The sequence below is a fragment of the Rhipicephalus microplus genome, chromosome X (genome assembly GCF_043290135.1).
Source record: "Rhipicephalus microplus isolate Deutch F79 chromosome X, USDA_Rmic, whole genome shotgun sequence".
In the NCBI taxonomy this organism is placed as follows: domain Eukaryota; kingdom Metazoa; phylum Arthropoda; class Arachnida; order Ixodida; family Ixodidae; genus Rhipicephalus; species Rhipicephalus microplus.
The window spans coordinates 234,050,702-234,074,887 of record NC_134710.1 but is presented as its reverse complement, the minus strand read 5'-3'; the positions used below and the strand labels follow the sequence as shown (position 1 = coordinate 234,074,887).

Genomic DNA, 24,186 nt, shown 5'->3' with positions numbered 1-24,186 from the left:
ATTGTAAGTGTTGGTATGTTTGCACCGTTTGCACAAACGCGTCTTTACCGGTGCGTGGCAGCACCTGCGCTTTCACGTGTGTTGCGCTATAGTGTACTAGAATATAGTTGCGCGCACGTTTATTCCTTCCTCCATGGTTGCGCGCGTGAGCGGCGATTTATTCGTGCTGAGTAAAGAAGCCGCGATTTTCAGTTTACAAGCGTGCAGATACATATAAACTTTGTTTTATGTTGTATACGCTATAACAAATGCCATGACTACTGAAATTCACGTTCGAGTCGAGTTCGGGTACATATATTTTGTATTTAAGGCCTGCCGTCTGCAATCGCGACTTCTGGTTATATTAATTTGTTTTCACATCGATTCCTTACAGGGGCGGCGCGGAGCTACTTTTCGGGAATCAGAAAAAGCATGATGTTGCCTTACGTAGCGGGCACAAGAAATGTAAGCGCCAAATGACATTCCAAACAAAGTAGCCAATCCCAATAGAAGTAACTCTTTGTAAAATTCTGCCTGGCGTTGCACGAACATATGTCGGGGTCGAGGCTCAGCACTGTCGGCAAACGGAGCCCTCTGAATAGTATTTTAGGCCGTAATAAAGTAGGTGGCTTATGATCGGGAAGCCCAATGGCCAGGGAAGCTATTGAGAGCCCCCTAGCACGTGGAAAAGTCCGGGTTGCAGTTGTAATGTCTCCGTTGCGCCTTGAGTCTCCTGACTGCTATGCCGAAGTATACGTAATAATGTCATATTGTTTACACTTTCACAATTTTTCACTTCCCTCGTGGCTGGCTGAAGGAAGTGAAACGCGTGGCATGCACTGTCAACACCAATCAGGTTCTTCAGACCTTGATGGAACGGCAGTTCCCGAAAATTGTAAATATAATTTAATCATAACGTATGATTTCAGCCCACACAGTAGGCGGCAACTATTTACAATAGCGTTGGCGTAATTAAGGTGGGGTTCCACCCTCCATGAATTTTTTATTAAATTCTGCAAGTCTATGTGTATACGAGCATATGTGAAGGGTAGTTGAACCAGACCGAAAACAGCTTGTCTACGTCCCTGGACTATAGGCGTAGCATCTAGACAATGTGGCATAGCTTGTATGTTTAAAGCAGTGCAGTTTAGAGCTTCTGAAAGTAACCATCAGTTCAATGCTGTTCACACTACCTGCACTTATTCAAAGCTGCGTGTTTAGTGACCGTATAACTGCACTGACACTTTTTCGTTTTATCTTTTTTGTTTAGGCACCTTGTCTGATTTAATTATGTGGTTGAAGACAAACCTCCTAAAAGGAAAAGAAGAGTTGTTTGTTCAGGGAAACACTGTGTAAGTACAGCTTTGCCCTTTAAAGTAAGTCCTTAGAGTATAAACTTTAAAGTAAGCTTAACTAGCTTTCAGCCTTCTTCGGTACATTACCATCATTTATCAATGTTCATTCCCAAAAGGGAGAACTCTTGGCTTGCTTGCATGATGCTGTTTAGTAGAATGGAAGATGGTCACTGGGATTGATAAGAAAGCAGTAGAGTTAGAGGTATTGAACCTCATTGCTGACAACCATAGATGTGTTGACACTCTTTTACGTGGTACAGTCTCTTGTCATTTCACAGTTACAGTACAGTTACAGAAAATATGCCATCAACTCCTACATGTCTATATCAGTGTTGTTTTTTGAGAAGTGCTGAACATATTGCGAATTTACGCATCTCATATATTAATGAGAAGCCAATGATAAATCTTAAGAAAAATCTTGAGGAAAAATTATTGTGACGTGCCAAGTTATGTGTAGGCTATTCAATGCAATCCTCTGAATTAGGCAGTATGTTTTTCTGCTCTGCGAAGTCTGTTTCACATGCAGTGACTTGATATATATATTTTTTTGCATGCGTGATTTACACACATGCTAACTTTGCAATGTCATTGCAAGCACTGATTGAAGTACCATTTCTCAATTAGCCGCTGCCATTTTCAGCTTGCAAATTTATAATGGAAAACTATGTGGGATAAGCAGAATTAACAGAGGAAGTGCCTCAGACATGCTGGCCGACATTTTGATAGAAGGAGCTATTTTTGTCAAAGGCGCTTTGTCATCCTTGGTGTATTAGTTGTAGGCGGTTTAGTATTGATGTCATCTCCTGTGGTGATGCTTGTCCCAGCTGGTAATTGCTGTCTTGAAAGAAGAAAATTGCAACATCCTTATTTTGCATTTACTTTCCTTCCCTCCCCCCCCCCCCTCATTTTTACAGCTCCCCTTACTTCCAAGAAGAGAATCCTTTGAGTCATTGCACCCCTGCTTGAGATGAGGCAAGGGCTGAACTCTTCTGCTTTATAGATTTTTTCTTTCCAGACAGGCATTACCGGTAGAGACAAGCGCCACCACAGGAGACAACATCAGTACAAACCCCCTCATAACTACCAAGCCACTTTTGACAAAGATAGGTCCTCTTATCGAAACACCGGCCAGCCTGTCTGAGGAACTTCCTCTGTTCATTCTGGTTATCCTACTACGTGTTTCTATCTGTCGGCTCCTATCTTGATAATGGAAAACTATATAATTCTTGGCGCTGGTTCATTTCAAGCAAAAATAAAATAAAACTAAAGTACATTGCCATGCTTTAATGTGGGTGTAGCCTCACCTACTCTCTGCAGAATCAAGTGCTTACTTTGGGTGATAGTTTGCAGTGGCAGCAAAATAGTTATGACTTTCTTTGGCATTATTCAATACCATTATATATGTTGCTAGATCATGCTGTTATCTGCTTACTTGAAGTTAAACTTGGGCATGTCTAATTATTAGATCTATTCAATTCCTGAACACCTGAATTGCATCACCTGAACTAGTTTGCGAGGTGCTGCATCTTGCCATTCATTTCAGCAGTGTGGCATTGTCATTTCAAAAGGCAGCAAGGCTGGTTCACGATTTTCCTGCACCCTCTCTGCTGCCAATGCTGGCTTGGTGCAGTTGTGGGTGCAAAGCAATAGTGTATGAATGTGAAGCAACGATGCAGCATGTGGCATGGTTAAAGCCACACTTACACATGTCTGTCATGTCTACACAATATAGGATAACGTTTATGTCTCTGAAGCTAACCATATGTGTGGTTCTCGGCCTCTCCTTCTTATGTGGACTGTGCACATTACGCTGACAAAAAATAGGGCCTGCACTGAGTCAGCATCTCTTCATTCTTTTTTTTTTTTGTCTCATTGGGCCTGCACAGTAGGCTCGAGCTGCGCAATGTCTGAACCATAACTTTCTGTACTCTTGACCTGCACAGATAGCGGTCTTCCATGGGAGCGGGTGTCCCAGCTCTCTTTCAACTGCTCACTGTTGGTGGCAGCTTTGTTATCTGTTCGTCTGCTTCTCTGCGGTCTTTTCAACGGCGTTGAAGTGAGAACGCCCGCATGCTATGATGAACTGTTGGCATAAATGTGACTGTTCTTGCTAACTTATACTCCGTTTCAGAAGTTCCCTTCAGCACTGTGGAAGCTACAGACCCCACAGCCAATAGGAAGGGTGCTTAGTCCCTCCCCATGTATTCATTCGCGCCGTGTTGCCTGCTCACCGTATTCACGGTGTCTGCTCAATTAATGGTAGTTATTATGGCTAGTTTATTAACTTAAAATTGCAGTAAAGCTATTAAAGAAGCATCTACACTGGGAACTTGAAGAAGCGTAAATTTGTTGCTGGGCTGATGATCGGTAGAATCTGATGCCAGCGGATAACTTCACTTTGTGGCTGTTTCTATCCTACGCTGTTCGTGGCTCTCGTAGGTCTGTTTCTCCGTCGCGCGTTCCTTCGCGTCTCCTGCTGCATCACTCCTTTCCTCTCTTTTTTTGTTTGCACGGAAGGAGGATCCAACGCGCACAGAATGCTGTGCGGAGTTGCACGTCCGATATTTGGAGAGGCAGCGTTGTTCGTCTTACGACGCAGTCCGAACACTGCTTCGGCGCCTTAGGCTTAGCTGTTGCGGCTAAGCAAGTAGCATATCTCGCTAATATCGGCAAAACGTACCTGCTGCTTTATTCCCAGAGTGAGATGAAACAAACTGATGGCTGATTTTACCATTTGTTTACTGCTGTCAGTGCAGGGGGCGTGTCGCAAGAGCAAGTCCGAATGGAAGCGGGCAGTCACTTCTGCATGGGTACTGCCACGTTCATTTGTAAACAGTTATTGGCAGTAACCGACACAAATAATTAAATCTGTGAGAAATAAATGCGAAGAAAAATAAACATATCTTGTATGAATGTGGCATAAAACACACCAAGGAAACGCCAATTCTAGCCAACCCTGTCAATTTTACGGCATTTCTATTTGGTACTACGTTTCGCTGTGCAAGCGTGTAGCTTTATTACGCCCCGTAACTTTGGCAGTGCTCAACCAAAGTGGTAAAACAGAGTATAGACACAGGAATAAGTAGCATATTCAGTGTGGCTAAATATTTAGTGGATAGCGGTTGATATGTCTGAAGCCCTAGACTAGCTAGCACGATGTATAACAGCTGGGATGATGCAGTGTCCTTATAGACATTTATTCAAGTCTGAAGAATTTATAAACCACTTTCTATGCATTTATTTTTTTAGGTATTTTGCATTATGCATAATAAGTGAGCGATATAAGCGTCACAACACTCATAGGTTGCATTCGTAGCGATAGAAAGAATGACCTAGCACATGCGCGCTGTTGTCGGGACATCCGTGCAGATCCAGCAGTGAGCCAGTTCTCTGGCAAACTGAACTACTTCAAATGCAGGCTAATCGAGCAGATCTAATATTTGTACTCAAGTAATAAAATCTGATGTGTTGAAATGTGTTTATGTGTACTATAAAAATGACAAAATTTTTCTATTATTGACTTCATCTCTATGCACATTTAGCCAGTGATTGATCTTTGCTCACATGATGAACATGGGGACTGGTTTATACTGGCCATTGCATACTTGGTTGGTTTATGCACTTTGAGGTCAGGCAAAGGGGACATAAGCAGTGGTGGTGGATAACACTGAATAGTGCACGCACCCTCTGCTCATGCCATGCCCCTGTTGATGTGATGTGATGTTCTGTGGAAAACTTCGCAGACGGCCAGGAATTCTCGTCTTGGTGAACGACACAGATTGGGAGCTCCTGGTAAGTGACATTTCTGTGCTTTGCTCTCAACTCTGGTGTGATTACAGTACTGTGCGTTAAATCATTGTGACTCTGATAGCTCAGTAGGTGCACTCCTGCAGCTAAGTATGTTTTAGATGAGAACCTCTAAAAGGAATAATTGAATTAGTTTGTACCATAACATGCTTTCATAACCCTCACAATATTCATCTTACATACACTGAGCACGAGCTACACAATGTCTGAACTTGACCTGTTCATCTATGAATCAGAGAAGACGAAGTGAACCAGTTTATATGGAGGCAAATCAAATGGACCGAATACCTCTTAAGTGTATAATAAAACCTGATTTGTTATGACTGCAATAAGTATATTATGATACTGTAATAAGTATATTATAATATGACTGCAATAAGTATATTGCAGTCATATTACTGAGATACAGTGAAAATTGTGACAGAAAGGAATGTCATACTCTAGGGATGCTGAGTCGAAAATGTGAAAAGTAGCCTGAAAATTTCAGCAAGTAGCCAACTTTGGCCAGAGCCAGAAATGTGGCCAAGAAAGGAGCAAAATTATAAAAAAATATTGTATCTGCGATATTGTGTTGCCATAAGGACATTAGCACAACCAAAGCCGTTTTCAGTAAATTTGAGAACACAAAAAATGTTATGGAACATGTGTGAAGGACTAAAAAGAACAGTGCTTTGATTATTTTATTATATGACTGAATATTTACAACGCACAAAAAATGGTCACATAATTGTAATCAAAGTTGCAGTTCAGGCTTTAATGTTACAGTTAATTTTAGAAGTCATTTCTGGATCAACATTAAAGCTTAAGCTGGCAAAGTACCTCAGTCACAGTTTGAACTTTTCTGTGCCTAAGGGTAACTTTGGTGAAGGTTCTCACTGAGAAATTGATTGATTGATTCGTTGGTTTTAATGTCCCAAAACCACCATATGATAATGAGAGATGCCGTAGTGGAGGGCTCTGGAAATTTCGACCTCCTGGGGTTCTTTAACGTGCACCCGAATCTGAGTACACGGGCCTACAACATTTCCGCCTCCATCGGAAATGCAGCCGCCGCAGCCGGGATTTGATCTTGCAACCTGCGGGTCAGCAGCCGAGTACCTTAGCCACTAGACCACCGTGGCGGGGCTCTTACTGAGAAAGCTGCTTGTCCAGAGGCCAAGCAGCTTCATTGCTCCCACTGCAAGACGTGCCATATGGTTTCTACAAGACGATTCTTTGTAGTTTCATATCTTCATCCAGAAATATGCACTGGGTTTGTACATGCTGATCCCTTCAGCTTATGGACACTGTAGCTTCAACACATGGACTGTGGTGACATGAGCGGCTGCAGGTCTGGACGTTGGCTTCCCAGTGTGTCAGCATTTTTGATGGTTGCACATGACATGAAAGTGCCATCGTCCAGATAAGTGATAGGTTGACGGTCCATGTGCCGGTTGCTCTTGAATCACAGTTGCGAGCGCTGCAGTACGACTATGCATGAACCCAGTGGCGAGGTTTTATTTCGCATATGTGATCTGGTACATGACTGCTGTTCATGCATATTGTATTATAAAAGCCTAACACGAGTTCACTTTTTGTGCTGCCCCCTTTACACAATGTCTCAATGAAGGCCTAAACTTATTTTTAAATATAAAAATAAAATAAATTATTTCAGTGAGTATATTTACATGCTGTAAAAAAAATCACCAAAGAGTTTCTACATTACAAAAAAAAAAACTAGACCTGTTGATTTGGAATGCCCTCTATGATGTAACAAAGTGCACTTGCACCAAAAGTGGATATTAAAGATAGTTCATATGTGATCTTAGTTTTTTAACTAATTAAGCACAAATATAGAAAATTTCCAAACGAGCACCACTTGGCAGCAAGCCACATATTGGCTTTATTCAGCTGTGATTAACTATTTTTTATAAAATATCTTGCTCTAGTTGCACAAAAGACCTTATAGTACACATATTCTTTCACAATATGTCAAAAGATTGTGTGTTTTTGTAAAATAGGTATGTGTGTGTATGTGTGTTTTTTTTAGTTTTTATTTTAAGAGTGATGTCACAGTTGCCTGACTTTGTCTTTCTTTTTATCCATATTTGTCACGGTGTTAAAGTCATTCATTTATGTCTCTTTTTTTTTTTAATCTCACTTGCAGGGTGGACTAGACTGTGAAGTCAAACCAGATGACACTGTGCTTTTTATATCAACACTGCATGGTGGATAAGAAGGTATTCAAGTGCACAAAATTATACTTCAGAAAAAGAGAACAAAAGGCGTTAATGCCTGACAAGGTCCTCCAATCTGTAACGAGAGCAGTTTGCACACAAGCATTGGCAACATAAACAGAAACATACCCACAGAAACATACAGAAAAGTAAAAGTGCGGGTACAAAATCGAATGCTTATAAAACGATAAAGTAACAATTTGCTGGTAAATATAAAATTGCAAACGCAAATCATAAAGCACAAATAAAGAGCCATATCCCCTTCAGCATTAGTGACTACGTCTGCAGCTTGTTTATGCTAGTTGTGTGAATCTGTGGCCAAAAGAGAATAAGATACGTATACATTATATGAATTGAATCTTTTCTGTAGCCGATATGTCTCAAATAAACCTCAGTGTGCTTTGTATGAATGTAGCCGATCACTCTTAAGAAGGCACCACAATGTTTGACGGGTCGTTCGACATGCCATGTCCCAAAACGAACATCAAAAGTATGACTTTTCTTTTCTTGAAATGAATGCAGCCAAAAACTAAAAGTCACAGCTTTGCCGCAAAGGCGAAGCAATTAATGCGATAGCAACAAATTTGAATGTCACGCAGACAATGGCAAGCATATTGAATTGTGCCCCACGTTGCTCACACACAAATGATGCAGCAAACGTACTCACAGATACAGGTCAATGTGAATAAGTATCTCATTTGTTACTTCGCTGTGTCTGAAAAGCGCATCGTTTTCGCAAACGGAGACTGCGCAGCAAGTGCAGTTACCTTTGTGCACTCAGTAACTACAACAGAATTGTTCCAGTGAAACTCCAAGGCACACAATTCTCCCCACCGCAAAATAAGCACGCATGAGTGCCTTTCGCCCCCTCCCCCTTTTCGCTGGGCAGAGTACACATGATATATATTCACATGAGCGCGTGTCACCGCGTCGTGACGATCTGGCGCCGCGCACTCATTGCGCCATCTTGCTGGTAATGCTGAAAACACGATAGTTCTCCTGAGATTGGCATCGCCAGCAGTAAGTGGTAGATATAAATATTTTCTGCTCCGCAGCTAAGTACTGGCAAGATGCAGCTGTTATATACCTTCCTCTTGAGGGATAGTGGCAAACTACCTGTAATGATTTGAGAGTGCTTGCCAATTGTGCTTCACCCCATTCTTATTCTTCTATAGTTACTTCAATCTCGTGGTTCGGCTCCGCGGTTATTACCTGTCTTAAGTAGACATAGTCTTTCACAACTTCAAGTGCACTATTACCTATCTCGAAGCGCTGCTCTCTTCCGAGGTTGTACATTACTTTCGTTTTCTGCAGATTAATTTTAAGACCTACTTTTCTCCTTTCCTTGTTTAACTCCGTAATCATGAATTGCAATTCGTCCCCTGAGTTACTCAGCAATGCAATGTCATCGGTGAAGCGCAGGTTACTAAGGTACTCTCCATTAACTTTTATGTCTAACTGTTCTAATTCTAGGCCTCTGAAAAGCTCCTGTAAGCATGTGGTAAATAGCATAAGGGAGATTGTGTCCCCATGCCTTACACCCTTCTTGATTGGTATTCTGTTGCTTTCTTTATGAAGCACTATGGTAGCAATTGATCCCTTGTAGATTTCTTCCAGGATGTTTATATATGCTTCGTTAACGCCTTGATTCTGCAGTGTCTGCATGACTGCTGATATTTCTACTGAATGAAACGCCTTCTCGTAATCTATGAAGGCTACGTATAGTGGTTGGCTATATTCTGGGCATTTTTCTATTACCTGATTGATAGTATGAATGTGGTCAATTGTTGAGTAGTCTGTTCGAAATCCTGCTTGTTCCTTTGGTTGATTGAATTCTAATGTTGTCTTAATTCTATTAGCAATTACTTTTGTAAATAGCTTGTATACTACGGAGAGCAAGCTGATCAGCCTGTAATTCTTCAAGTCCTTGTCATCTCCTTCCTTATGTATTAGGATGATGTTAGCATTCTTCCAAGATTCTGCTACTCTTCCCGTCAGGAGACACCTCGTAAACAGAGTCCCTAGTTTTTCTAACACAATCTGTCCTCCATCTTTTAGCAGCAGTACTTAGCTACGGAGCAGAAACCTGGAGACTTACAAAGAAGGTTCACCTTAAATTGAGGATGATGCAGCGAGCAATGGAAAGGAAAATGGTAGGTGTAACCTTAAGAGACAAGAAGAGAGCAGAGTGGATTAGAGAACAAACCGGGGTTAAGGATATCATAGTTGATATCAAGAAGAGGAAATGGACATAAACCGGGAATGTAGCATGTAGACAGGATAACTGTTGGTCATTAAGGGTAACTAACTGGATTCCCAGAGAAGGCAAGCAGGTTAAAAGAAGACAGAAGGTTAGGTGGACAGATGAGATTAAGAAGTTTGTGGGTATAAATTGGCAGTAGCAAGCACAGGACCGAGTTGACCGGCGGAACATGGGAGAGGCATTTGTCCTGCAGTGGACGTAGTCAGGCTGATGATGATGATGATAAATATTTTGCGGTTTCAACGTTGAAAGAGGTGTTTCTTCATGGCTCAGTGACTAATGCCAAGAACTCAGAAGCAAGAGCTTGGACGTTTGATCCTGCCCACCGGAGTCATTTTTTAAATTATTCTTCTTTATTGTTTTTTCATATATATAGATACGTATGCATATACGATCACTGATGGCACTCACTGACGCCGGCAGCAAAATCCAGCCGAGAGTGTCTATATAATTTCTATTGCAATAAAATGCTTACACATTCAGAGCCTATGATTTTATTCCTTTTTTGTTAAAATTAAATATGACTGACTGTAGAATGATGAGGTATTTAATTACAAGCTAAATATAATAATTCATTGCTAAAACAACATATTTAATTTTCTTTGTTGGAATCTAATATTCAGAGCCCTGGAATTATGTTATATGAATGTGACATGTTTGTAAATAGTGTGCCATTATTTGCACGTGAAGGGGGTTATACACTGTACAAACATACAAAATGCACAAAGCAATATACAGGATAGAAACATACAAAATTATTTTAGGGGTGGTACAGTAGCACAGCAGCACTAATTTTGTCCAGAGTGCTACATTTTCAACTTGCTGACCAAGCTGCACCAAATCAGTGAACATGCTGCAGTTGCATCAGAGCTGCTCCAAAGACTGAGCGCAAACATCAATAGTTCATCCTTGGCTCAATTTTAGGAAAAGTCACAGCTAAGGAAACTGCGATAATACCATGGCTCTGCTAAATTTACTGTTAGATTATACTGGGAGTCATAGCAGTCCTTGGGTATCGCACCACCCCAACCTATGCTCTGCTGCGTTCATATGCAATAATGCAAGGTCGGCTTTTCACTTTGCCTTAGTTCTTCTGAATGATTTTTCATGCAGCTATTTTTAAAAGTCATTCAGACTATTTATTTTATTTTGGTCCCATTTTTTTCACTTGCACTAGCAGAAGAAGTACACTTTGACAATGCATTTAATGGAATGTATGTTGAGGGTAAGTAACACAATAGCAGCGTACAAGTCATGTAGACATTTGCTTTATTCCTGTTAAGCTGCCATGCATTGGCCGATTCAGATAGTAAAAGGATTCAGTATGACAGCAGTGCACCCAGTAACTCGTAACGTGGTTATGAAAGAGGTTTGCATCAGCCACATCTGCGCACAGGGTGTCTACCAGCCTGGAAAACCTGGAAAAGTCAGGGAATTTGGACCCTTCTGGAAAAGTCGGGGAATTTCTGAAAAATCTGGCCTGATCATGGAAATTGATGGCAGTCTGTGCGACTGTTACAAAAATAAGCGTTACCTTTGACCAAAGCTTAAAAAGCCACTCCTTCGGCTGCAACTACAGTGAACAGCTAAAAAATGTGTAAAAAAAAGCATTGCACAACTGTTGCTTTATTCTTTATTCAATGATTACCCCACTTAGCCCGAAGGCGCTGCAACTGGGGGGTTACAATGTCGAAAAAAACACATCTTCATTAATACAGCACACTTGTTCATTTTATAAGCGATTCCATTCTTTAGTCGAACAAACAAATGAATCAGCATACAAATTTTTATTAGATCTGGTGCGATACTCTAAAAACTTGAAACAGTGGTCATTTCATGAACTGATATAATGACTGTGAAGGTACTTTTCTTTTCGAATGTCGGTTTTACCATGAAATATTTAGTACAGGAGCTGTAGCTGCAGTTTGTTTCGATGGAATGAGAGTAATTCCCATCCAAGTTCATTTTTTATATTGGTGGGACTGTAAATTCTTGAGTACCGACCTTTAAAACAAACCTTGCAGCTCTAATTTGTATTTTTTCAAGTTTGTAACTTGAAGTACTTTGCCAGGGGTCCCTCATGGCACAAGTGTATTCAAGCATAGGGCGAATGTATGTTGAATACAATGTTAATTTTAAACATGCCGGTGCATGTCGCAGGCTGCGTTGTATAAAATTTAGTTACTTGGCGGCCTTTCCAACAGCTAAATGAACGTGTGCATTCCATGAACAGTCGGCTGAAAAAGTTACGCCTAAATATTTATAATTTGTGCTACTATAATTTGTGCTTCAGTACATATGGCAGATTACATACATGAAGCTAATTAGTTTTTTTTTCACATGTGAAAGTAACATGAATGCATTTATTGGCATTTAATGTAATTTTCCACCATGAACACATTTTTGAATGCGTGAGAAGTCACTTTGGAGCAGGGAAACATCACTCTCATAGTGAAGACGTGAAAGAATACACCTACCAAAAGAATACAAAGTTTACTGACATTATGGCACCCTCTACTTGAGCCCTGTTCAGAATAATAGGCATAAGAAAGGCACAGCATATTTAAGGATGCCTAAGTACATGGCGTAAGCACTGGAAGTACATTGTTGAAAGCGTCCCATCTCTCCTGTTCAGCATATGAGCAGTTGTATGCATGTGCTGTTATTCCAGGCGACGTATGATGCAAGCTTGCTTTGGCCAGAATACACGCCTTTGACCAGTCAGTTTAGTGGCCTGTAGATTCCACACGTTTCATGAGGCCATATGAGGTCACACGTAGTTTCCGGACGTAATATTCGTGTTTTGTTTAACACTTTCCTTGAAATCAGTGGTCTCACCGCGATATACTGGTTGTCATAATCGTGGCAGCCTAAAGTAAAAAATACAGTAGAAAGTTTCACTTGGCAACCTGCCCTTCACGTTGTCTAAAGTGTTCCCTAACCTCCTTGTTCGTACATACACTATTTTGATGTCTGTTGCTTTTACATATCCCACAGCATATCTGACTTTCCAACCACAACATTACTCACGTCGTTAAATTTCTGAATGTTTATCATGACGATGATTTGGGTCGGCTTGAAAGTCTTATGGTTCGGCTAGGACTGCCATTAGCAGAGGCCTGCTGGGCTATGTCATGCCTTTTATTATTATTATCGCTGTCATTATATTGGCGATGCATCAGCAAACATTCTCAGCTACACACTTATTGCTGGTAGCTCGCGTTTCAAGGGTAGAGTTAGGTAACTTCATATAAATATCTCATTTCAATTTTTTGAGATGGTATTATTAAATTTGTTATTACTTTTCAGCGTTATGACAATAGAAGAATACACGAACGAAGGTAACCCGCCAGCATCTGTGATAAATCTATGGTATCAAGGGAGCTGTTACGCCCTTACAGATTCTTTCTTGCCAGCACATGTTCAAATGCCATCGCTTTAAACGCTACCTCTAGCTTTCATTGCGGGTATCTGAGGACTTTGTCGAACTCTAAGCGTCAGAGCCGAGAGAAATGAAACATCAACATGCATGTGCTCGTCGTGGGAAAAAAAAACAAGAATTAAAGATAGAAACAAAGAAAATCATGTAGTACGGCTGTGTTCTTGCGATGTTGTTGTTAGTGATTTGTTCAATGCAAGGTGCACAGAGTATGCGAGCAGTAGTGTTTTTTTTTTCTATGAAAATTATATTCTAGAGGTATGTTATTCAGGTGGGGATCCAAATTAATAGTCAAAATACAGCAATCCAGGTCAGATCAGATCCAATCCACATCCTCAACAGTGAAGTCAGTAAATACTGGTCAATGTAATCCAATCCACATCCTAAGCGGCCTGGGCTGTAAATGTTAGTGAACTAGAATGTGCTCAAGTGGCGGAACCGGTCGGGCTCCGGCGTCCTACTTTTATACAGATGCCACGAGATGGTGCAACTTCTACATTTTGTAGTAGCTTTGGCTGCACTGTGGGACAGTCATTGGGTCCTTCAAATTTTTAGGTGCAGTTAATTTTAACTAATGTGTTTGCTTTCTGGTTCTTCCAAACAATAAATAGCCAACTTGCTCATTCTCAGACTCGGAGGTTGCATTTTGGCCAGATATACATATTTTTTCATATGTACCGCACGTGCTCAGAACATTCTGAGCACTTGTGGTACATATATTACTGATTTTATAAGAGCGCCTGATTTTTTTTACCACTCGAGGAAGCAGATGTAACGGTCATGGAATTTGGTTTTAATCATCATGGAAAACCTGAAAAAGTCAGGGAATTTTGAAAAAAGCAAATCGGTAGACACAATGGCACATGAACAGAATCATTGTAAATTTGGAAAACATGCACTGATTGTCTAATACAAGTGAATTTACAAAGCTTTCTTGAAGAAATTGTGCTTTTAATGAATAGAGCAATTCTTGCAAATATCATTAAAAAAAGCAGAGCAAAAACAATAGACAAACACAAGAATAAACGAGCACTGACTCCCAACTTCCAACAGTTGCAACAGTGCTCATTTCTCTCTGTGTGGTTGTCTGTTGTTTTTGTGCTGTTTCTTTTTATGATCATAAATCACTGACTAGCACAAATCACAGCCCTTGTGAAGTCCTGCAAAGAACATAGTGACCATACAAGTTTGAATAGAGTCTAAAAGAATGCTAATGACGAATATTAGGTTGATGTATATTGTTTAATTATGAACTGCCATCCTAAAACCTTGCCGTATTTCTGTCATGCCAATAGAATACTTAATTTGGAAAACAAATGCATTTCAAGGATCTATATACCCCTAGCACAATCCAAATCACCCTTTCCAGAGTGATAATATGTGATGTGAGACATCACTGCCCCTTTCTATTTGACAGGGAGCAATGGTTTCTTGCCTAAAATTCAAAAGTGTGGCTAGGAAGCCAATGGGCATCATCACATGGATAGAGTGTTTTTTCTTGCTGGGAGTTTTAAAATCAAGCAAAGCCAGCAATGCTGTACACATCAACTAAACTGCTAAATATTCCTAGGCAATGAAAATTTTCAAAGGAGCACTCACACAAGAAGTTTGCACCTTGTGTGTGTGTGTTTTTTTTTTTGTCACAATAGGTAGCTTATGACCCTCCTATCACGGCTGGAAACCTTGTTTGCACAAGTGTGCAACGGTTATTTATTTAGAGACGTTTTTAGAGCGCCCAGTCTCAGTTTCGGTTTCAAAGAGCATCGAGCTAGGCAGGAGCAGTTCCAAGTGCAAAGTAAACACAGCTGGCCACATGACCACGCAAAACTGTGACGTGAGCGCCACGTGCGAGAGTATGCGCAAGCGATCTCTGCACTGACTGCCAGCACACGAAACCACTAGCAGAAGTAGAAAATCACAGGTAGCACAAGCGCAAGACACGTGCCAGCAACCACCCAACACATCTTTTCGTATAGCATCTTTTCTTTACGCTCATGATGTAGGTTTGTTTACATTGCCCCAGTGTTGATGTTGATGTTGCAAGGAGCTCTGCATCTCACTCAGTTGCGCGACGTGCACGTTAAAATTGATTTTAAGTAGATTCTAAGCTATATTTGACCTTCATATCTTGTTGATGTTGTGTATATATCCACATAAATCTATCTCACTCATTATCTCGGCTTCAACATTTTGTGTCAGTTCTCCTTTAATATTGTTTTCAATGCGTCTCCCACGTCATAATTGTCTAGAGATGGTGTCTTAAAGGGACCAGCAACAGATTTTTTTCGACCCAGTTTTTTTCTGGCGCAACAGACAGCTTACCCTTCGTAGTGTTTGTAGCTGCCATAGTTAATCCAAAAAGCACATAGTCATTTTATAAGCAGTATTTTTCGACCAGAAAGGCTATGAACACGAATGAGCCCTTTCATCAGCAACACTGAGAATCGATAGCGATGCCGGTGGCCTTTCTGGCAACCTGTGCATGCTGTCGTTCTGCTTTCGCAGGAGTTAATTTCACTATGCTTAACCATGCTTATTCTGAGCTTTACAATTATTTTTGTAGATAACAAGCCATTACAATGAGATGATGTGGCTCTTTGTAGTTTCTCTGTATTTGTACCGCATTGCGTGCTGCTTGCGCCCAAGGTTGTTGCGCCTGTGTCGTGGATGGCTTGTTCTGCCGTCATTACTCTCTCGGCACATGAGTCAAGCCAAGTTACTGAAAACGTCACTGTGCATATGCATGGTTGTGTTGAGTCGCAGTACACGTCATTTCTGAGACACACTGAGTTACTCCGAATTCTTAGCGACTTAGAAACTGTGTGCACGGTTTCATGAGCACGCAGAAAAGTTGCTCAAGACGCGCTGACCAGCATCGGATGATTACGTCATGCGGAGGCAGCGCAACTATAATGCGTACTTCTAACACAGGCCTATATGTGCATTTTTATGTAGTAATATCTTTTATTATAAAGAAGCAAACAATATTTCCATACTAACAAAAATTGTTGACCACGTACATTAGCTTACGATCACATGACAGGGCACATAATTTACTTTAAGTTTCTGCCACCAGGTGATGCCACAGGCTATTTGGTACTTTTCAATGAAGAAATAAAAATATAACTCTACTTTTTACCAGAAAAACAGGGTTGGTTTGATTCACAGTCCCTATGAGGAACATTCCTTCCGTCCATGCAGTGATCTAAATTCATGTTCTGGGGAGTTATCGGTTCCTTTAACAATAGTGGCCATGACATGTTTCTGACTTTCGCTGTTGTAGCTTGTGCTTGCAGCATGCAAATGTACTGATTGATTCAATATCTTGCTGCACCCAAAGACATTATTGCAGTGGGAATACACAGGGTACATATTCTCGTACAAATATACAAATAGCGTTGAAATTGGTGACTGTTACCCGGAGGGAACTCGTCCCTGGAGTACGAGTTTGTGTACTCTATAGGCTAATCTTAAAGAGATATTTCCTCAAAGAATCAAATATGTATACAGAAATGCAGCACTAGCATATTCTATCTTACAATAGATTATGTACTATAATATTTTCATGAGTTGTTGGTAATATTGATGCAATTTTGCTGAACAAGTGCTTCGTCTTTGGGGTTAGTAACTAGAACATCTTGCCAGAGTCACCAGTCATACCCTACATTTACTTTAATTGATTGATAAAGCATTATCAGTACTAATAATATTGTTGTTCTAGGTGCTCTCAAATACTAGTATTAATATGGCAGCTACCCTAAAGCATTCTTTGCCTTTTGCATCCCTTTGAATTACACTGCTTTATACCGGCAGTGTTTTCATCAGATGACCCTCATTAGTGTGCAGAACGCAGAAGTTTATTTTGATTAGTATGTGAATGGCTATAGAGAGCCTGAGCTGATTGCACAAAAAGTAATAGGAAGGAAAACAAAGTTTCGACGAGAACGCAAAGCATTGATGGTAACCATAATGTACTGTACCTGAAGAAGGTAGAGCTTACGTGAGATGAAGTATCGCCTGATAATATGGTGCATCTGAATTATGGTGCCCCCTATGGCAGAGGTCTGCGAGCGTTGGCAGGGTTTTGTCTTGGATGGTGCAAAATCGTGTAGCAATGTGGCTGATGGAGAGGGGTACTACTGGGGTAACTTGGCTGGGGACAACTGCCATCGTTGTTTGAACAAGAGGGCAAGTACCATGTTTGCACCCTTTGCCAGTGCCCATGCAGAGGTCAGAAATTATTTGACATGTCTCCCACTCTTTCAGATAATGTGGCCTCCAAGGTTTCGATTGCGGAAAGACAGAGTACTCGTGGCCATCAGCAATCATGGCTTGCTGAGTCTTTGCACTCACTGCAGGTGTAACTGCAAGATAAGGCGTGCACTGTCTTTAGACTTGGCAGCACAAAGTCCTAGTGCAATAGCCACAACAGGACTAGTTAGAGAAATAGACATGTATTAAGCTGCCCCTTCTCTTTTTCCCCATTCTGTTGCATGAGAAGATGGCATGCATTGTCCCAATATTCTTGTCTAACCTTGGAACTCTTGCTTTGCACCTTCAGCATGTGGCTTGTAGGCTGCAATAGGAACTTATTGCATATAGCCCTTAAAGGCCAACTCCGGCAACTTGTCGAGGTCAATGGATCTCAATGAAATTCACTGAGTACATTCATTTGCACGTTTGTGCCATCATGCCAAATTGCTGGATTGAGAGTTTCCCAGATTTTTTTCAAATGAATTTTATATCTTGCATACAAATGCCCACCTCACTTGCCAGATTTAATGGCAACATTGTGTGTGTAAAGTTGAGTTTTGCCTGGCGGAAGTGACGGAAGTGATCTGCCACTGCAGCGTCTGCTTGTCTGCTACGTATTTTGTGTGTTTGGCCAGGGCTTTCTTTGTTGATTGTACGATTTCTTTTTTCGTGTTGGAGGGCATGCGATAGGTGGCAAGTTGTGTTGCATTGCTGGCTGCCTACGATTCACCATATTCATTGCTGAATACATGAGTACAAAAAAAAATGAGCTCACATAATATATACAGCGTCAGGAGGTCCCAAAGTAAGAAACTGTCAGGGGGACCTCCTATCGTTAATGGGGTACATAAAAGGTAAGTAACAGCAGCAAAAGCTACAAGTGCGAACAAAAATAAAAAGTGCATTCAACACAGAACAATAAATAGTCAAATCGAAAAAGTTAATTTACCAGAACAACATTATACAAAACTACAAGAATACGTAAAAGCAGGAATTGAAAACGTAGAGGTAATAATGAAAATGTTTTATTACAAATGAACAAGGGGCTCAATTAACAGTATGCTTTTCATGTTATGTTTAAAAGACTGCAATGAATGAGACGACTTAACATGAAGAGGGATATTATTCCAAAGATGAACACAAAAGAAGCGTGCTGTGTATCTACCATAGTTTGATCTGATTTTAGGTAAAAGGAAGTTATTACGCTCTGAAAACCTGGTATTATTGTTGTTGACGAAGATATGGAAAGGAATATTATCAAGTGATATTTCGCGATGAATGAGATGGTATGTGATGAGCGACAATCTATGATAAAACAATCGTTGAATGGGTAGGATTCGAAGATGTTGATAGATAGGTAGAGAATGGCAACGGAATGGGCTAAAAGTCATTAACTTGATCGCCTGGTTTTGAAGACGTTGGAAGTGGTTTGAGATGAATGGCGTATGTGTTACCCCATGATGATAAGCAGTATGATAAATGGCTATTAATATAAGCATGATAAAGTGAGATGAGAACATGAAGTTGAAAAAATGCACGTGTTGTAATGATAATGCGGATACCAAATGAAACCCTTTTTATAAGTGAATTGGCATGACTATTGTATTTAAGATGTTTATCGAGAGTAACACCAAGGAATTTAACATTGTCAGATGCCAGTAAAGTATAATTATCCAGCAAGACAGTTATGGAGGAAGAAACCACAGTTTGTGGGCTATGAAAGAGTACGAAAGTTGTTTTAGTAGGATTAATCTGAAGTTTGTTATTTCTACACCATGAATGCACGTTGTTAAGATCTGCATTAAGTTTGGCTTGAAGTGCGGTGAGCGATTTATGTAGTGAGTAAATGGTCGTGTCGTCAGCATATAGCAAACACTTAGAAAACGTAAGCGTATTAGGTAAGTCATTTATGAATAGTAGAAATAACAACGGACCTAATATAGAACCTTGGGGAACACCGCAGTTAATTAATTTAGTCGATGAAAATTGACCATTAAGATATATGACTTGTGGCCTGTTAGACAAGTAGCTACGAATAATATTTAGAGTTGGGCCAGTAATACCAAAAGACTCGAGCTTATCCAGAAGAATAGAATGTTCTAGTGTGTCAAATGCCTTTGTTAGATCAATGAATATGGCACCTACAACGAACCCTTCGTCAATAAATTGTTTAATGTTATCTGTGAATTTGAGCAATGCTTGTTCCGTTGAATAACCATTCCTAAAGCCAAACTGGTGTGGGGAAAGAAGATTAAATTTATTTAGGTAGTGCATCAGACGACTGTAGATAAGCTTTTCAATGACTTTGCCAAAAAATGGCAAAATGCAAATGGGGTGATAGTTGTTAATGTTATCACGAGAGCCTTTTTTGTACACAGGAATTATTTTACCACGTTTCAACAACTCAGGAAATATACCGGTTCTGAAAATTTTGTTAGCAATATCTGCAAAATTTAATGATATGTCTGCAGCAACCAGTTTTATTCTAGAGGGCCGGATGGAGTCCAGGCCTGGTCCCGTAACTTTGAGGGAAGAAATTACGTTAAAAACTTCTGAAGAAGAAACCGGGCGAAGGAAGAAGGACTGAGGGCTACGTGGAAGATGGGCTGGAACGCTAAGTGAGAGCGTATTTTGGCACGCGGCAAAATGATCGCTAAAAACATTTGACATATCAGCTTCGGTAGAGTATTCCTTGTCTTTGTAAATTATTTTTTTAATGCTGGCATCGGACTCCCTAACATTCAGAAATTCTTTAATTAGCTCCCAATTACGCCGAGTATTTGTTCCGTTTTCAATTATTCGCCGTTCATAATATTCCCGTTTTGCACGTTTGAGGACGCTAGAAAGAATGTTGCTATAATTTTTAAATATAGCTCGCAAAGATGCGTTGAAAGGCTGCAATTTCACCTTTTTGTGAAGATTATTTTTTTTTTATTATTGAGCGCAGCAGCGCATTTGTAATCCATGGATTCCTAGGAGACGAGAATGTGTGCTTATGGGTTACATGGGTTGTGCAATCGTTAATGTAATTCGTTATAGTTGATAGAAAAATCGAATATGCCTTCTCAGGACAATCTTCTCGAAAAACGTTATTCCAGCATGTGTCATGCACTTTTCGTGCAAATAAAGCTTCATTGAAGGAATTTTTTGTATATTGACGGTGCTGTGCACGTTTTCCGGTACCAAGGACGAAGAACAGGGGATAATGATCTGTAATGGAATAATCAATCACTCCGGTGGTGTAATCAGAGGTTGATGATGAAAATATGTGGTCTATTAACGTGCAAGAACCGGCAGTGTCACACCTAGTTGGAACATCAATTAAGGAAGAGAAACCATAGCTAAATAAGCAGTTGATATAATCAGAGCACGATTGACAGCTAGGAGGAAGTATGTTTATATTGATGTCACCACAAATGATGATGTTCTTATTTTCATTGGTTAAGAGATTAAGTATTTCTTCTAGCTGTGAACAGAAGTCCGAATAAGATGATGACGGGGAATATACAATATTCACCATAACAGCATTACCATATTATCTGATCGTCGCAGGCACAAACTTGCACGGCGTGGACAGGTAGTGCCATCTCGCGGGTATTATGCGCAATCAGGCAGGTTCGGTCAAACACTTACGTCACACGTAGAAGCGCACTCAGCTGAGTTTTGGTTTCAGTGTTGATGTTATTGATAGTTAAAAATTACTTACATATTTGTCGAGCATTTCAGCTATCGGGAGCGTAATAAGAGTGTCTCAAGAACATAAGAGCACCATTATCCTGACATGGTCCAAAAATCGCCGGAGTTGGCCTTTAAAGTTTTCACAGAGCATCGTGCAAACACCATCGCGATGACGTTCACCTTTAATTCACCTGCAATGTTCCAACCATTTTTATTTTAATGAATAAAAAATTCCACCACATGCATTATGGTAACTCTGGGTATGATCTCATTACAGACAGCATAATTTTTCAGTCACATTTTTGTCAGTGAGAGCACCAGAATTTCAGTCTTTGTTCTAGCATTCTGGCTCATCATAAGCAGCAGGTCGAAATGTCAACTTCTTTAAAGAGGCCCAGCAGCACCTTTTTAAGTAAACATTGAATGACATTACTATTGGACTCTTCTGCCCCATGAATCTCCTGCTACAAAAATGTTTCACATGCGTCGTCATTTGCTTTTTCTCTCTCCTCATCGCAAGCACGCTGGAACCTATACAGGGGGGTGGGCAAGGGGGCAGTGTGCCGCCAAAAACTTGTACCCACCTTCTCATTTTTTCTTCTTTTTTATTTGCTACTTCTGGTTCAGGCGTGTGTGGCATTGGCATGTGGCAACAACTCATAAGTGTCCACAATATATACAAGACGCAGTAAATTGCTTCCAAGGCCACCCATTGGTGTGCCCCCCCCCCTTTGCTTTATAGTTGGGACTGCATTGCAGAGGGGACATTAAGTGATATTTGGTTGTTTTTTTTATAAAAATTTGTCAGTGCCCTGCTGCATACAATGCTATAATATTTGGTTAATATGTTCACAGAAGTTTTGACTACACATCAGCCACATTTGCTGATTAGGTTTAGAAACTGTTGCGGGGCCCGTTTACATGGCCGTCTTGCACCTCTGTACATAAATTCTGTGAGTTTTTTCCAGGTGTATTCTGCGATCACTGGACCCAAAAAAGATGTTCAAGCTAACTGTTACTTCGTGTTGTGAGAGCTAGAACTGCTACAAGTTAACTTCACTGGAGAGTGCTCACGAATGCAAACACATCGAAGTTTTCAGTATAATGACTGATATGCACAATCGCTTGAGATAACCATGTCATGTCGCGATAAATCTTGTATATAAAAATAATGTGGACTGTCATCTATGCATTCAAGTTGAAATACACTGATATGACCCTACTAGAAAATGGTGGAAATGAAAGTATGTGCATTACGTAGCCATAAATTGTCCTGTTTCTATCCGTGAGTACTGTATGTGGCAAGCACAAAAAGGCAGAACACGTTAGTTTTCTGTGCCCTCAGAAATCATGTCTGCTACTGCAGGATTTAATGCAAAAAGGAAAAATTTAAGTAGTATATGTGATCAAGCACTTAATTGTTGCTCTATGGTTAGAGTGTTGTTCTCAATATTAAATATTTGCTCCCAGACAATGTCCTTTCTTGTTGCGAGGTGAACATGTTTTGCTCCAAACTGAAGATTTTCCTGATCCATAGATTTCTTGGAAATTATGTCGAGCTGTCCCACCCCTCTTATGAAGATGGCTACATGCCCTTAAATAAGTAATAATAATAAAAAGAAAGCATGAAGCACTTATTCATGACTGACTGGTGGGAGCTGCCATGAACTTGATTTAAGTGAGTAATTGTGAGTGAAAAACATATTGCAGATGATGTCGCGCAGTCTCACACATAATCTTTCTTTTTTTCAGATTATTGCTATTTGTTTCACAATGCTTTCATTTGCCAACTGTCATCACTCATCTTAAGAAACTTCAGAATATCCAGTCAAGCTTGGAATCCAACTCTGGACTTCTTGATTTCATACTGTACCAGACACCAACTGCGGGCTCTAAGAAGCACAACAAAATGCATTGTTGGACTACTTGATGCATGGATGTTTTCTAGGAAAGCAGTGCACCAAAAAGACAAGGATTAAGATGAGGTAACTAGGATTAGTGAACTCCTTTATGCCTCATCTAAAGTCCTTGTTTTTAGGTGCACTGCTTCTTGCCACTAAGCGGTAGCTCCTCAAAATTTTCGACTAAATCTTGAAGATGAAGCATCTGATGATGAAGATAAAGCATGAAGTAATGATTTGCTATGGCCTAACGTACTGGAAGCAGCAACTATGAAAAAGGTTGAATAGCAATGACAATAAAAAAATAAACAGATCCCATCTAATAAGATCAATTCCTAAGTGTACCCCAATACTCTCCATGGTACTCAATACAACAAAGCTGCTGACTTGTTTGTGGGTTTCATGTCTGGCTCCTTCCATTGTCAAGCGTGATATGCTAGCATTGACAGTGATTTCATCAGTAATGGCAGCTTCAAAGCCATAAGATTCTCCTCGCTGCAGCATGTTATTGCGACCTTGCTGCAGCACATTATTGCAGCCTTGCTTACTCTTTTCAGTCCCATTTCTTTTTACTCTGAAAACATGCCTTTGATGCTTTCGCTGTTCAGAATTCTGCATGTAGATATATATTTTTTTTACTTGCGCAAATGTGCATTTTCACCAAGTCTTCATGATTCACTTTCATTATTACTCTTAACTGAGCTTTCATTTATTTATTTTTTGCTGAGACAATAGTTTGTTTAGAAATTTGGCCAGAATTAAAGTGAGAATGATAAAACAACTCCATCTTCATTTAGTAGAAGCACCTTAAGTTTACTTTATTTCTCTTTTCATGTATTGGCCCGCTGTCATTGAGCTGGTTTGGTACTTTCGTACTAACGCTTGCATTTGCTTTTTATTGGTGGTATGTTCCATTTAACACTGAGCAAACTAGAACAATTGAAAAGTTCGTTGCCAGCCAGTTGGGTGACGATGCAACTTGTCGCAAGTGCGGGCTAGGAAACCACCATCAACTTAACACCCTACTGCTGCAATGAATTCATCTAGATGCAGCTGTAGCTGATTTCATTTGCTCAAACCATGGATGACAGCAGCACGTTCGCGGTACACGAATGCACTAATCACGTGGTTCCTTTTGTATGTTCTGGGCTTTTTTAGCTTTAAAAAAAATGGTATACGTGAGACTTTCTTTATGACAAATAATGCAATGGGAGCTTCTGAAGATGCTCTTGAGCTTTTCAGTTGCGATTTGTTGCCTAATGCCAATATTTAGCCAAATAAGATAACTAATCCT

The 24,186-nt window shown here is 40.2% G+C and overlaps 1 protein-coding gene across 5 annotated transcripts; it reads left to right on the top strand.

The window, feature by feature from the left end:
* Positions 1-78: 78 nt before the first annotated feature.
* Positions 79-23,284, top strand: Urm1 (Ubiquitin-related modifier 1). 5 transcript variants are annotated; one of them, XM_037435926.2, is made up of 6 exons: positions 86-288; positions 374-444; positions 1,250-1,331; positions 5,078-5,126; positions 7,288-10,845; positions 22,744-23,284. In XM_037435926.2, the coding sequence occupies exons 1-5, from the start codon at positions 254-256 to the stop codon at positions 7,354-7,356; spliced, it is 306 nt and encodes a 101-aa protein (XP_037291823.1). In that variant the 5' UTR covers positions 86-253; the 3' UTR covers positions 7,357-10,845; positions 22,744-23,284. The 5 variants fall into 5 exon arrangements, with proteins under 5 accessions (XP_075734921.1, XP_037291823.1, XP_075734923.1 ...); XM_075878808.1 differs by lacking the exons at positions 86-288; positions 374-444 and adding exons at positions 736-874; positions 17,326-17,417 and having other exon boundaries at positions 7,288-7,360; XM_037435925.2 differs by lacking the exons at positions 86-288; positions 374-444 and adding an exon at positions 736-874 and having other exon boundaries at positions 7,288-7,360.
* The last annotated feature ends 902 nt before the right edge of the window (positions 23,285-24,186 follow it).